We start from the raw sequence: 15,113 nt of genomic DNA, 5'->3' as shown, positions 1-15,113 counted from the left end.
TCTCCATCTCTCCCTCTCTCCCTCTCTCTCTCTCTCTCCCTCCCTCCCTCCTCTGCTATATCCTCTCCCTCTCACTGCTTATGGCTCCAAATACTAAAACTTCAATCTCTATACTTCTTGGTGAATAATTTTTATAAATCATTGGCTTTAGAATTGTGTGTATGCTTAATGAAAGTTAATATAAAATTAGTATCTTAAAAAGCAAATATAACACAGGTATCAGTTTAAGGTAGATATTTCCCAAAATTTTTTGTAAAATATTTTCTTTATTAGTATAGGAATAAATGTATTGCTATTATAATTGGTATTTCACCTTTCATATTTCTGGGATACTATTCTTTATTTAAGACTTACAGGGAACCACTTCTAATTAGTTATATATTGGAAATATATTGAGATTCCTCAAATGGCGTCAGAAAAATAATGTGGAGTTTTGCTCGTCACATTTTTAGTTTATTACTCTGAGATAAATCTTAGTAGTAATTTCTTAATTTGCTTATCTAAATATATAGATTTAATACTTTTGTGGAATATCTTTTTTATTTTAATTTTGAGATAATTATAGATTCACATGAGGTTGCAAGAAATATTATACAGAGATTCTCATATCTTCACTCCTTTCTCCCAGTGATGACATCTTGCAATTATCATAATCAGGAAACTGGCATCAATATCGTCCCCAGACCTTATTCAGATTTCACCAGTTTTACATACACTCGTGTGTGTGTGTGCGTGCACGTGCATGTGCGTGTGTGTGTGTGTTTAGTGCTATGCAATTTTATCACGTGTAGACTCAGGTGACCATGTGGAATATCTTTTTAATCAGTTTCTGTTTGTAGTGTTTCATCTTGCCTTTACGTTTGAAAGCATCCATGTCTGTATCTATTAGATTCTGTTTCTCCTTTATGGTTTTCCAGTCCTTGGCTACAGTAACTTATTCATCTCTTCTTTGAATTTTATTGCCTCATTTGTGAACTCTCTGCTAGTGGAGAGTTCTCTATTTGGTTTGCTTTTTCCAGCACATTTATCCTTTCCCAGGAAAAGACACAAACATAAACAGACATTCCAGCATGCATTCACAGGGTTTTTAAAGACACCAGTGAGAATAGATTAATATAAATACTAAGCTTAAAAACCATCATAAAAGTTCAGCCTTTAAAATTGGCTTATTAAAATATTTGTTTTTTTTAAAGCCCAGATTTAAACTAAAGTTATGAGTTATAGGGCTCTGCTCAGAAAGAGTTTACTTTATGTGTGTGGTGTTTTTTTTTTTTTTTCCTTTTTTTAAATTTTTTTGCCAGGCAAAAGGAATCCAGCATCTGTGCCGTCTACCCAGAACAGAGTGAAGCAAGGATGACAAGAACATGGTTCAGCTCAAGATCTGTATGAAAATATGAGTTTCAGGAAACCTCAGTGAAGTATTCTATCTCAAATGGCCTCAAACAGCCACTGAAGTCTGAGGAAGTCCCTCTCCAGCAAGATGAGTAGCAAGACTTCCCTGATGCAAGGCCGAAAGGACTGCTGATATTTAAGGGGAAAGACCCACATTAACAGGTCAAATCCCTACATCAGATCTTATTGATGGGTATTTTGTAACCAAACATTGCTTATATTCCAGGGAGCTCAGCCTTTCATTCTACTTCTTCTAGGCAAGCAAAAGCTCCATTGGGATTCTGCATTTCTGTTCTTCTCCACGAAGAACTGATTTTCTAGCATCCTGAATACAGCAGTTAACAAACACCTATGAGAAGTAAATTTTCAGGAGGGAGGAAAAGGCTAACATATATTAGATGGTGAAGGGGTCATGCAATTTCTTCAAAGTAGCTAAAAGTTCTCAGAAAAAAAAAAGTTTGTTGAGTAAGGAAACCTATTGAAAATCTGTGCACACTATGCAGAAGTTAGAGAAGATGTTTTCTTTAACCACACAGCAGGGAACAGGACAAATGTCTGATCAGTAATGGTCACCTTCCCCCACCCTCCAAGCCAGGTGTCTGGGACCCTGCTCCGAAGGCTCAGGCATTTAATGAGAATACTAAAAAAATCCTTTTGAGATTTTTCTATTAGATGAATCCAACTGACTGGACAAAGACACCTGATTTATTGTCTGATTGTGCTTTTAAATACCAGGCCAAAGAAGAAAGGCAGGATAGATATCAGCAGCACCCGCACTCCACCATCTCTTGCGTTTCTCTTCCTTTCAGAGGACAATTTAGGCTTTGTGCTGCTGTTGCTGTTAGTCTCGACAGTTTTCTTCACATACGTGAAAACATCCCACATCAAACATTAAAATCACTTACAATGTACTGAAATGTCTAGAGATTCTTTGCTGATGCATATAATTAATGCTTCTTAGAAATGCTACAAATAAAAACAAATGCTGTTTAGCAACATTTTCAGGAAATCAAACCAATTATAATCGTATTGATCTTATAGGAAATAATGAGTTAAAGACAAAAAGAATGACAAGATGTCTGCCTAACGTGCCTGATAAATAAAAACAAGGTGTGTCCAGAATCATTCATGGATAAAAATTTTCCATATTTCTTTTCTCTTCTTTTAGAGTATCTATTTAATGAAACTAGCTTGTTTGAACTACTCAGTTATAGTCCAGTATGTAAAAATAAAAATAAATAGGCTCCTTATAGATCATCAGCTCTCCCACTAACTGTGTAATTATCTATTATATTTTCAAGGGCTTTTTTCCAAACAAGCTCTTGGCACTGTTTTTATTTATTTATTACATGTATTGCATTTTATTTTTCTATAATCTTTAATGGTTACCTATGGCTGATTCTCTAAGTTTTGAGGAGTGCGATTATTTTTAAATGAATTTTAAATGTTCCTACTAAATTCTAGCAGCATCATATCTACTGGTATTTGTTTTCAGTAATTTTCTGGAGGGCAGTCTTAACGATAATTACAGTGACATTTTCCTTAAACACGGCTCAATGTGTGTGTTTTTAAAAAGATGACATTCCTCATCTGTTTGTTCTTATTTCAGATGTGCTATAAACCATGAATGAGGTAAAGCATAAATGGAAGTAACTAATGGAAGCTCATTATTTAGGCAGCAAAAACCAGAATTAATGTATTACCCCACTGTAGCGTTTAGTACTCAGCCAATCCAAACTTTCCTAGAGAAATATGTGATTGAGACACTTTCCATCTGTTTTTGACAAAGACAGGAGAAGATTCCCACAAGTTATTTTCTGCTGAAAATTATTTTTTAAAAACTATACAATTATCATTATCTCAGGAGGCTCTGCAGCTACAGAATTTTCAGTGACACCGAAATAAAAGCTAAAAAAATGAAATAAAACCCACCTGTGCTGGATCAGCTTTTCGTGGCCTCAGCAACAACATTCGCAGATATTATAGAACCACATAAAAAAAGAAATAGATATGTTTGGGAGAATAGGCGGCCGGGTGCTCTTGATTAATCTAAATTCCTTCTGTGTGAAGTAGAGACTTTTATAAAAACATCGCAAGATGTGCGAGGAACTAAAACATACTAAGGGGGAAGGATTTTTAACTCGGCCCCAGCAAAAAGAACTCTGTGCCCCTCCATGGCCCTGGATGGCGGATGAGAGAGGGGCTCGCCTGCTCACAGAGCCTAAGGACGGCGCCTCCGTGGCTCGAGCTTGTCTAAAGGGACTTGGAAGGTGTCTGGTGAAAAGGACCCGGTGCAGGACGCCTTAATCGCTCTTCCAGAGGAAACCAGAACTTCGAGTGCTCCTGGCAGCTGTGTCCCCCGAGCCTTCTCCTCGCGCAGGGCCCGGCGCGCACAGCCTCCCTGTCCCCCAGACCTGTTTCCCAGGCTGGACCCTTCGCCCACCCCTGCGGGGCTGGACCCAGGACGCGGCACGGGCGGGGCCCCTCCCGGGTACTCCAGGGTCAAGGTTGGGACTCAGGGCTCCCAGTTCCTAGGTCAGCTCCACCTGCCTGCGGGCGCCCTGGGGCTCCGCGCGGCTGCGTCCGACCCGCCTGCCTCAGCGCTCCAGGCTCTGCGCTCTCGGCCCAGGGCCCTTCTCGGGCACACCCGGCCCTGTGGCTGCTCTGGCCCCGAAGCGCAGGGCAGTTTCCTCCCGTCCTCCCCAGGCAAACCCTGGAGCCGCAGGCCCGCACCTCTACGCCCACTGGGCAGGCCAGGGCGCCGACGGCCGGGGACCCCAGGCGCGAGCAGCTGGGGAGATCTGAGTGTCCGCCCGACGAACGCGCTCTACCCTTGCCCAGGAAGAAAGCGAAGCCATTCGCCCGGCAACACCCGGCTCGGGCAGCTTCGCGGGCGGCCTGCGCTGCGGCGGACGCAAAGGGCAGCTGGTCCTCATATCCCAGTCCCCAGCCGGCCCCAGGAGGTTTTTCTGATGCTCGCTCCTTCCACCGCCAACCACGGACACCCACACACCACCGAGAATGAAAACTGCGACCATCTGTCTAAGTATCTTCAGAACCCGCCGGGGGAGTCACCGGTCCGCCGGTTCCCAACTGACACCCTCGCGTGGAAGTCTGCACTCAGGGGTGTCCCTGGGACTGTGAGCGTCCCGCCCGCCCGCCTTCCTTGCTAAGAGGAAAAGCGCACGGCATCCAAGCCCCCGCGGCCCGCGGGGCCTCGCCGAGGAGACACGAGCAGGCCCCAATGCCCCTGCGCCCCTGCCGCCCGTCCCCCGCAGCGGAGGGCGCCCGTCGCGCGCGCAGCACCTACCCTGGCGCGCCGGTCCGGAGGTGGGTGGCGCGGCGCTAGTGGGAGGCGGACATGGACCACGCGCCCTCCATGCGCCACACGGAGAAGGCGTAGCTGAGGCGCTCGTGGGCCACGTAGCTGCAGCTGGTCATCTTATTGTCCATCTCGTCGCTCTGCAGGACCTGGTAGAGGAAGTCTATGTACCTGGCGGCCAGCTTGAGCGTCTGGATCTTGCTCAGCTTGTCAGAGGGCAGCGTGGGGATGATCTTGCGCAGCGCCGCGAAGGCCTCGTTGAGCGACTGGGTGCGCTGGCGCTCGCGCACGTTGGCCAGGATGCGCTGGCTCTGCAGCTCCTCGAAGGACTGCGCGCTGGGGCTGCCCTTCTTGCCGCGCTTGCCCGGGGTCGGGCTGCCATCTTCGCTCGACTTCTTGCTGTAGCGCCGCTTCCGGCCGAAGCGCTTGGGCTGCCTCTCGAGCTCCTCCTCGCTGGTGCCCAGGCTGTCCACGGGGGACACGGGCGAGCTGGAGCCCTCCTCCATGGCGCCCGCCCGGCGCGCGTGGGGCTGGGGGCGCCGGGGCGCCGAGCGCGCGCCGCTGGCCAAGCCCGCGGTCGCCGAGCACACGCTCTCGGAGTTGCTGGAAAGGCTCTGATTTCAAGGCCGGCTTGTGCAAAACCGAGGTCTCCGGGAGAGGAAGTTATTCTAACTTTTTTGGAAACTCTAGCCGGGCTGGGTTGCTAAATAGTTGTCAGGAGCTAGGGCGGCGCGCTGATTGGCCGCGGTGGCCGGGGGCAGGACAAGTTCTGGGGCCTTCGCCGGCCGCCCCCGCCCCCCGGCGCGGCACTTTCAGTTTTGCCTCCCCCTTCGGCCCCGGCGCGGAGGGCATCCCGGGGGCCGGGTCCTCGCCCGCCGCCCGCGCCCCCACCCCGAACGCAGGGCACTCTCAGGCCGCCCCGAGCCCTAGGCCCGGCCAAGCCTGGCTTTGTCTACGCCTTAACGTAGAGATCGGCCCCCACTGGGCTTTGGGGGGTTCTCTCTCTGGGCGTGAGGGGCTAGAGAGGCGAGTCCAGTCCCAGATGCGCTCCCAGAAGATGAGGACGCAGCCAGGAGCCTCCTCGACCTGTGTGGGTCTTGGCCGCCCCCGGGCGCACAGCTAGTCTGCACCGCGGCCCGCAAGCTTAGGCCTGGGGTCTGGGGAGCTGCGCGGGCAGGGGTCTCGGTGTCCGGACCGCCAGTGTAAGGACAGTCGGGGCCCCCTGGAGACGCCCGTGCCCAAGGACATGCCGCCAAGATCCGTGGAGATGCCACCCTTCGGCCAGCGTGCGTGTCGGGGACCATTTCTCACCCTGGCTTGCTGGGGAGCCCCGGCCCCGACGCCCTTCCCGAACTTTCCTTCTAACAACTTTAAAACAACGCCACAGCGAGCCTCTGCGGGAGCGCCCGGTACCCGCCGCGCCCGCCTGCCTGGCCCTACCCGGGTTGCTGGGCGCGGGTTGGGGCGCCTGCCGGCCCGCCTTGTACGGCCCCAGCCTCTGCGCTCCGCCTTCGCTTCGCGGGTCAGCAGAGGACGGAGGGCGCTCCGGGAACTGCACGAGGCTGCCCCGGGCCCAGCCTCCGCTGCGCTGGCAGCCCGCGGGCAGCTCCGAGCAGGAGGCTCAGGGTGGCTGGAGTGTAGGGCCCGGCCTCGGTGAGCGACACCATGGACCCCGGCCCCGGGCCATCTGGACGCCGAGCGCGAGCGCGTTTGAAGTGGTTCGGGGGCTCTTTGTTCGCCAGGCCGCTCTGGCTCTGGGCCTGGAGGTGGTTTACGGCTTTGATGCCTTTGAACCTATTCCCAGGTGACCCGGGCTCAATTAGGCCCGGGCCTGAGCCGGGCTGTCAGGCAAGCCGCGTGATCAAGGGCGGGCTGGGCCCTTTTATTGAAGTTGAACCCGAGACCGGGGAGTGCTCGCTCGGCCTCCGCTGCTCCTCCGGCCGGCCAGGCGGGCCGCGAGGTGGGGCCCGCGGGCCACGACCACCGCGTTGGGAAACCCGAGGACGGCAAAGAGCGGGCCCTTCGCGCCCCTGTCCGAGGGCCCTGGCTCCGGCCGTTCAAGGGGACGTTTTACCAACAATCCGTCTAGGAAGGCAGAACGCCTAGGAGCGGGCCCTCGCATGCATGTGAGTCGGTAGCAGCGCCCTGCGCAGTGTCCGCGCACCGGACCCGCGGCTTCAGTTCGGTGCCTAAAGGTTCTGCAGAGCCACCGCACCCAGTCCCACCCGGCCTGACCGCCCTCCTTCCTCCGCGCTGGGAAGGCCCACGGCCCCTCTAGCCCAGCAAAATAGCTTTCCAGGTCCCTTTCTTTAAAATTCTCAAATAAAAATTTAAGGAACGAGAGAGAGAAGCCAGGTCCCCAGCCGTCCTGCCGGTGCTGGGCTGCAGCCCTTCCTGGGGCTTCACGTCAGACGGAAAGGGCCTGTTTTTCCCGAACTGGCCTTTCCCTGGTTTCTTTGCTCAGAGCAGTGACAGTAGCGATTTGCTGCCCTTTTACCAACCCTGTGTGGGTCCAAGGACCCAGATCCAGGGACATCTTCCCTTTCCCAGATGCGGAGGGCTTTTACTGAGGAGAGGACCTGCCTGGTAGCCTGCTTCGCCATCCTCGTCTCCCTGTCTGCGTGCCCCTGTGTCACTCTGGCTCTGTCGGTGTGTCTCTTTCTCTGTCCTTTCTGTCTCTTTCTCCAGCAGAGAGAGTTCATAGTTTAGTTTGAAAGAAAAACAGCTCAGCTTTGGTCCTGAGCAGCCCAGGGCTCAGCCCAGCCCTGAAGACCAGAGGCCCCGGGGACGCCCTGGAAGGGCAGTGCAAGCTGGATTGCAGGCTCACCTCTGCCTGGGGAGATGGACCTGGAGGATTTCACCTGCGACCCCCGGGGCGCCCTGGAGCTGTCATAACCAGCAGCCCAATTCAACCGTCTGGATGCACTCTCTTCATGGCGTGTCTTGTCTATTTTAAAATGCTTTAACAATGATTATAGTACTGGAGGCTGTGATACTGACGGCTGCCTGCGGAAAACCTTGCTTAACGGAATTTGGAGTGACTTTCTTATGCTGTATTGCCAGCCCCTCAGAGTCATTACCTGGGCAGTGACCCCTTGCATACATAGGAGAAGCTAAGGCACAGTGGCATTTAGCAGCGTTTCCAATGTCACCTGCATGTTGGCTGGGGAAGTGACAGCATTCCTCTCTTTTGAGGAGGGGAATTTGCTAAATTAAAACCCAAATGAAAATGTCATCAATTTGGGAAATAATACTCACGTTATTGATTTAGTTTGAGTTTTTCTTTCAAAAATTAAGTCAGTGATAAGGCTAATAAAGCCAATTTATTAATAGCATAAGTAATACAATATATCTCTGTGTGAATATTCTTTGCAGGACCACCCAGTCTCACTTGGACTTCAGTAAAATATCACGCAATAAAGATTCACGGAAGTAAATACAGTTCTTGGGGTACTTATTCATTATTGAGTATGGAAAATCCTGTGAATGCTTCCTTTCATATATGTAAAAAAGTGTGCTTTGTTTCATGTGACTTTGTGTTTTTAAAAAAAAATGAACTGGTGTTCTGAAAGATTCTTCTATTGCACATTTTCCTTAGGGCAGCAAGTAACAGAAGGTGATATGTTTTCACAGCAAATTTGCCGGCTATTAGATTGGCTTTAATCTTGCTGCAGTAGAATGACACTGCAGGGATTGTCACCTGGGGATAGTCTTCAAGAATAGCAGCCAGGCACGGTGGCTCGCGCCTGTAATCCCCCAACTCTTTGGGAGGCCAAGGCAGGTGGATCACCTGAGGTTGGGAGGTTGAGACCAGCCTGGCCAACATAGTGAAAGCCCATTTGTACTAAAAATACAAAAATTAGCTGGGTGTGGTGGTGCATGCCTGTAATTTCAGCTACTCGGGAGGCTGAGGCAGGATAATCGCTTGAACCCAGGAGGCAGAGGTTGCAGTGAGCCAAGATCATGCCACTGCACTCCAGCCTGGATGATAGAGCAAGACTGTGTCAAAAAAAAAAAAAAAGAAAGAAAGAAAAAAGAATACGACGCAATTATACAGCCCCTGGGCTTTCTTAGGATAAGAAACTGTGTACTTGCTCAGATGTGTAAAAAATTTAGTAAACTCTCAGGAGCTAAATAAAGCAATGAATTTAGACATTTGAACGCTGTTGTCGCTACCTTTTGTCAAAATGCCTGCATGGGTGAAGCCACCTGAGCTCTTCAGCAGATCCTTTTGTAGTTTAACTCTATGAAGTTCTTGTTGGAGCCAAGAGACAAAAACCAAGATATCGTTAAAGGTCTAGTTTCCATTCCCAGTGACATGGTGGGTTGTTACCTCCACTTGAATTTAGTGAACTGAGAGCAGATGACAGAGCAGCCCATATTTGTGTGACAGAATCAATCCAACAGATTAATGAATCAATGACATTGATCCGGGGGTTGGTAACAGCATCTCCCAAACAGCACTTCCTTATTTGCAAAGCAAATAGCATTGGCGCAGTAGCAGTCTTACACTAACACAGCGCTCCACTGACACTTTTCCATCAAACTAGTCTTGGTGCCTTCATTTTGAATTATTCTCTCGTAGACTGAGATGACAGTGAACATGACCCATTATTTTAAGAAACCACAAATTTTCAGAGATGGACTCTTGAGAATTATCTGACAAAGTTTTGGCATTTCTGTGTAGATTCTAGGGGTCTTCAGCATCATGTTGCTGAATGCTAGAAATATGCTGTCTGGGAAAAAGCTATCCTTGTACCATGTATTGTTGGCTTTATTCTGGGAATACTTTATGCCTCCCTGCAACCACCTGCCACCCCCCAAGATTTCAATCATCCAGCACATTCCCCAGTGTGATAGAGCAGCGGTGAGGGTTGGGGGTCACTGTAAAAGCATTTTTCAGTTCTAAAAACCAGGGTTGAAGATGCTTCTTGAATCTAGTTGTAAAGTGCAATGTATTCTTGGTGATGGGCATCAGAACACTTTCTGGATGTCAAGTCCAAGAGCCAATCTTCTGCCTAACTTCAGCAATGACACCAGCAGGATGGAATCCTACTTACAAAGAGCCAGAACCTAAAGCCCAGGGCACACATCCTGTACAGGCAGGATTCTCCTTTAAAAATCCCAACTGCTACTTTGGGAGGCCAAGGTGGGCAGATCACTTGAGGTCAAGAGTTCAAGACCAGCCTGGCCAACGTGGCAAAACCTCATTTCTACCAAAAATACAAATAATTAGCTGGGCATGGTGGTGTGTGGCTGTAATCCCAGCTACTCTGCTGGCTGACGCACGAGGAAGGAAATCCTGGTAACTGCTGCAATGTGAATTAATCTTGAAGTCATTGATGCAGTGGCTCACAACTGTAATCCCTGCATTTTGGGAGGCTGAGGCGGGCAGATCACCTGAGGTCAGGAGTTCAAGACCAGCTTGGCCAATATGGTGAAACCCTGTTTCTACTAAAAATACAAAAATTAGCCGGGCATGGTGATGCACACCTGTAGTCCCAGCTACTTGGGAGGCTGAGGCAGGAGAATCTCTTGAACCCGGGAGGCAGAGGTTGCATGAGCCGAGATCGAGCCACTGAACTCCAGCCTGGGCAACAGAGCGAGTCTCTGTTTCAAAAAGAAGAAGAAAGAAAAGAAAAGAAAAGAGAAAGAAGGAAAGAAAAGAAAGATCACTATATGGAAGAGATATCTGTGCACCCGTGTTTATCATACCACTCTTCATGATGATCAAGATATTGGATCAACTTAAGTGTCCATCATAGATGAATGCATACAAAAATCTGATTATATATATATATATATATATATATATATATATAATGGAATATTATTCAGACATGAAAAGAATGAACTCCTGTCACTTTCAGCACCATGAATGGAACTGGAGGTCATTGTGTTAAGTGAAATAAGCCAGACACAGAAAGACAAATATCTTGTGCTTTCACTCACATGTGGGAGCTAAAAAATCATATCTCATGGAGGTAGAGAGTAGGATCGTAGTTCCCAGAGGTCAGGAAGGGGAAGGGAGAGAGGGGGAGAAAGACAAGTTGGCCAAGGGGTACCAAAATATAGTCATATAGAAGAAATAAGTTATAGTATTCTGCAGTGCTGTAGGGAAATTACAGTTAAAAATAATTTATTGTATATTTCAAAATAGCTAGAAAATAAGTTGTATGATGTTTCCAACAGAAAGAAGGACAAATGTTGAAGATGATGGACATCCCAATTACCCTGATTTGATCGTTACACATCATGTACAGGTGTCAAAATACCCCAAAAATATGTCCAACCAACCTGTCAAGAAAAAATATAAATGTTATAGATTCCGATCAACATTAAAAAAAAGATAAAAAATAATCCCCTTGAGAAATCCCTGGGGGTGGGGGGCCCAAGGCACAGCTGCAGTGTAATGGCCCTGCCCTCGAGTGTCTGACTTTGCTAACCCAGCAGTGTTGAACAGCGTCATCTCCTGGTGGTATTGTTCCTCCATGTTTTGGGTCCTCATCCTCCTTTCCATCCAGCCTCTCTTCTTTCTTCTTGAATTGCAGCAGATGGGAAAATGAAAATGACCTTTTTCAGTATCTGGCAGCCCTGATCGGTGAGGTGCACTTCTAGGGATATGTAGGGAAATGGGCAGATGCCTGCATGTCACTGGTCAGCCCAGGGTGGAGGTGTTTGGTTTTCTTGGCAGCATGGTGTCCAGGCACCAGATGTCCAGAGGTGTGGTCTGCACATCCGGTTCCTGGAGAGACGTATAGCAGGAGCGCTGTGGCTCGGAAGCTGGCTGCAGCAGGAGCGGCTCCTTGATTCCAGGTGGTTCTGGATTCACCAGTTTCTGGATGTGATGAGTCAGCAACTCCAGCTCTGCAGTATGGCTCAGAAGCCAGCCTTGACAGCTCTACCTAGAGCCTGCTCATTCAGCTCCACAAACAATTCTATCATAGCCTCTAATAAGTCGTTTCCTGCTTAAGCAATGTGGGCCTTGTTCTCCATAATGGAATCCTGGTGCGACACCCACACTTCTGGGCTGTGGTTTAGAAGGTGGACGCTTGGGCTCCCCCCATCCTTTGGCTTTGACTTCTTGACATCATTCACATCTGCTTGTAAAGTGGAGCTAACGCTGGCCTTTGGCACATGTTTTTATTTTTATTTATTTTATTATTTTATTTTATTTATTTATTTTTTGAGGCAGAGTCTCACTCTGTCACCCAGGCTAGAGCGCAGTGGCATAATCTCAGCTCACTGCAACCTTTGCCTCCTGGGTTCAAGCAATTCTCCTGCCTCAGCCTCCTGAGTAGCTAGGATCACACATGCTCACCACCATGCCCAGCTAATTTTTGTATTTTTAGTAGAGATGGGGTTTCACCATGTTGGCCAGACTGGTCTCAAACTCCTGACCTCAAGTAATCCATTTGCCTCGGCCCCCCAAGGTGCTGGGATTACAGGTGTGAGCCACTACGCCCAGCTGGCACACATTTTTAAATGCCTTTGAGATCTAATCAAAGTTGTTCTTGCATCAAACTCATATGACTTTTTTAAACCTGGAAAATATACCAAATTTCAATTAAAAAATGAAAATGGAAAGATCAAACAAGACATAAATAGAATCAGAAAGAATAGGGTGTAGGGGGCTGGGATGGGAGCCAATTCCCTCCAAATAAATCTTGTTTTGTAGATTTGACTTTGGAATCATGTAAATGTTCATATAATTATATATATAAAATCAAGTAAAATAAAAAAATAGAATCCCTAAAAAATCAAAAGCAAAATCACACAAATGTACCTTATCAAATGTGTATGATATTGGTGGCTTAACCATGCAGACAGAAATAATTTAAGATAGCTTTAAAACACTATAATTGCCTTACGTCCCTAGTGAAATACGTTCTAAAGGCAAAAAGAACTGCAAAAAAAGGCTTAAACCTTTCAGCATTCATGTTTCTAGTAATAAAATTGCTATTGTTATTCCAAAACTATATTGTGAGCTAAGCCAAATGAATAATTATGTTCATGTCTTTGGGGATCAAGATCTCCAACCTCAAAGAAAAGAGATACGAATGTAAAACAAAAGAAGTTGCCGGGTGCGGTGGGCTCCCGCCTGTAATCCCAGCACTTTGGGAGGCTGAGGCAGGCAGATCACAAGGTCAGGAGATTGAGACCATCCTGACTAAAACAGTGAAACCCCATCTCTAGTACAAATACAAAAAATTCGCTGGGCGTGGTGGTGGGCACCTGTAGTCCCAGCTAATCAGGAGGCTGAGGCAGGAGAATGGCGTGAAACCGGGAGGCGGAGCTTGCAGTGAGCTGAGATCTCGCCACTGCACTCCAGCCTGGACGACAGAGAGAGACTCCATCTCAAAAAAAAAAAAGAAGAAGAAGTTAAGTGAAACCATGTAATTCTAAATTTGTTGGAAACATCAGCTATGGGCTTGGGTCTGTATTTCCTGACCCTGACCACTGAAAAGAACTAGAACAATGAGCCACCCACTGGCAATGAGCACCGCTAGTGTGCAGATTTTGGTCTCTCCTTGAAGAAATGGTTGACCTAGATCTAGGGTAAAACAAGATAAGCCTGGAGCATCTTACTATACCAGAAGGCAAGGAAGCCATAAATAACTACCATGTTCATGTCAAAAGGACCAGGAAGGAACTGAAAAGTGTTTCCCCACTTCAGGGCAAATGAGCATGAATGAGAAAAGTAGCTGCAATAGACAGAAACATATCACAGATGGTAAAAATCCTTAAGTCTCAATGTTACTCGAATACAAAACTTATTGGTCATTTTTGGCTGTTGCTAGGAAATGGACTCACTGTCCCAAAAATTGGTAAGTAAAGGGAAAGAATCAGGCATGTAACTAGCCTTTCTTACTGAATTATACCTCAATGTAATGTATGAGTTGATGAGAAAATATTTCACTCTATAGAAGTGTTCCAGATAACAAATGAAGGACAGACGGTAGAATTATAACATCTCTGTTATATAAGAATGGATTCAGGCACTGCTGGTCCATGCTAAGTAACATCTTAGAAAGAGAGGTACGCCTCCTGGAGGCAGGACCCAGCACCACTTGAGAAGTTGCAAGTCATCTAGCCCCTGGCTAGGGCAGCCAGTTCCAGAAAAATCCAGGGCTAGCAGACAGGCTCAATGGTGTCATCAGGATGCAGTCAGATCTCACCCCTCCTCTGCTCCGCTCCCTCCAAGGGCTCATTTCACTTTGTATAAATGACTGTCTTTGCCAGCATCTGTAAGGCCCACCCAATCTGACAAAGATCCTGCCCCATGACCTCTCTAATTCCAGGTTCTATGTCTCTGGCTCACTCCACTTCTGTCACTCTGGGCTGCTGGCAGTTCCTCCCTGCATAGTGCATGTCCCCACACAAAAGCCTACCTGAAACTTCCTGCTCCCCAGATAGCCAGGTGGCTGATGTTCTTACACCCTTCCAATCTATCTTATATCTATTATCACATAACAAACCACCCTCTAATGCAGTGCCTTCAAATACCAATCATTGTATTTGCTTACAGTTTTGTAGGCCAGCAGTTCAGATTGTGCTCAGCCAGGTGGTTTTTGGTTTGTTTGTTTGTTTGTTTGTTTGTTTTGGCAGTCCTGCCTGGTGTCACTCATGTGCCTGTGGTCATCTCATGGCTTAAGCCTGATGGCCTCTGTCACAGATCTGGTGGTAGTAGGCACCAGCTCTCACCCCTTGGTGCTCCTGCACATGGCTTCTCTAGCAGGCTGTCTTGAGTTTGTTCTTGCTGTGGTCTCAGGACTCCAACCACAGTCTGAAGAGCACAAGCCCCAAGGCAAATGCTTTCCAAGATTTTGCTCCTGACACATGTACCGATGTTCCATGGGCTAAGTCACAAGACCAAGCCCAGATTCAGGGCTTTGGCATTAAAGAGTTGATTGGCAGCTCTGTATGCATGTGTGTGTGTGCATTTGTGTGTGTGCATGTGTGTGTGTGTGTGCATGTATACGTGTATATGTGAGAAGAGGGACCATTGTCACTGGTAGGCTTACTTTGGGATGATCAGCTGGGGACTCAGTCACACTTGGGGGAAGACCGCCCAGTCATTGCTATTTTTCTTTGTGGCTGGCCCCTCTCTCCAGGGAGGAATTCTTCCACCTCCTGCTCTGGGGCAGAAGCTTGGGTTCCAGTGTCTTGGGAGACTTAGGAGGGAAAGGGACCTAGGCAGGGGATCTCATCATTCAGAATGCGGATTTTCACACAGTTACCCTTTTTTCAGTACAAACCCTCTCATCTGTCAGCACTGCCAGGTTCTCCTTTTGGGCTCAGATTTTTCAGAGTGACGTTCCAGCTCTTTCCAGGCTTGCCCCCATGATTATTGCCTCCCACCAGGTCCCTCCCACCACACATGGGAATTATGGGAGCT

General features: G+C 48.0%; 2 protein-coding genes across 4 annotated transcripts in view; one reads left to right on the top strand and one right to left on the bottom strand.

Annotated features, from left to right (window-relative positions):
• Positions 1–5,471, bottom strand: part of TWIST2 (twist family bHLH transcription factor 2) — a 126,426-nt gene extending 120,955 nt beyond the window's left edge. Inside the window, exon 1 of one of the 3 annotated variants that reach the window (XR_008546745.2) lies at positions 4,703–5,470. Coding sequence is in view for 2 of the 3 variants with exons in the window: in XM_054679619.2 (XP_054535594.1) it covers positions 4,738–5,220 (483 nt within the window). In the remaining variant the exon portion in view is untranslated. Of the gene's footprint in view, positions 1–4,702 lie in introns of all 3 variants that reach the window. The other 2 variants (XM_054679619.2, XM_016950843.3) reach the window with 2 other exon arrangements.
• LOC100608537 (uncharacterized) lies at positions 5,219–8,155 on the top strand. Its single transcript, XM_024354756.3, is given in 4 exon segments — positions 5,219–5,290; positions 5,863–6,482; positions 6,484–6,631; positions 6,633–8,155. Coding segments are annotated over 4 exon segments (1,011 nt in total). The 3' UTR covers positions 6,804–8,155.
• The last annotated feature ends 6,958 nt before the right edge of the window (positions 8,156–15,113 follow it).

Source organism: Pan troglodytes, chromosome 13 (assembly GCF_028858775.2).
Source record: "Pan troglodytes isolate AG18354 chromosome 13, NHGRI_mPanTro3-v2.0_pri, whole genome shotgun sequence".
Classification (NCBI taxonomy): Eukaryota; Metazoa; Chordata; class Mammalia; order Primates; family Hominidae; genus Pan; species Pan troglodytes.
The sequence above is the reverse complement of the archived record's forward strand: the minus strand, read 5'-3'. Positions and strand labels throughout refer to the sequence as shown.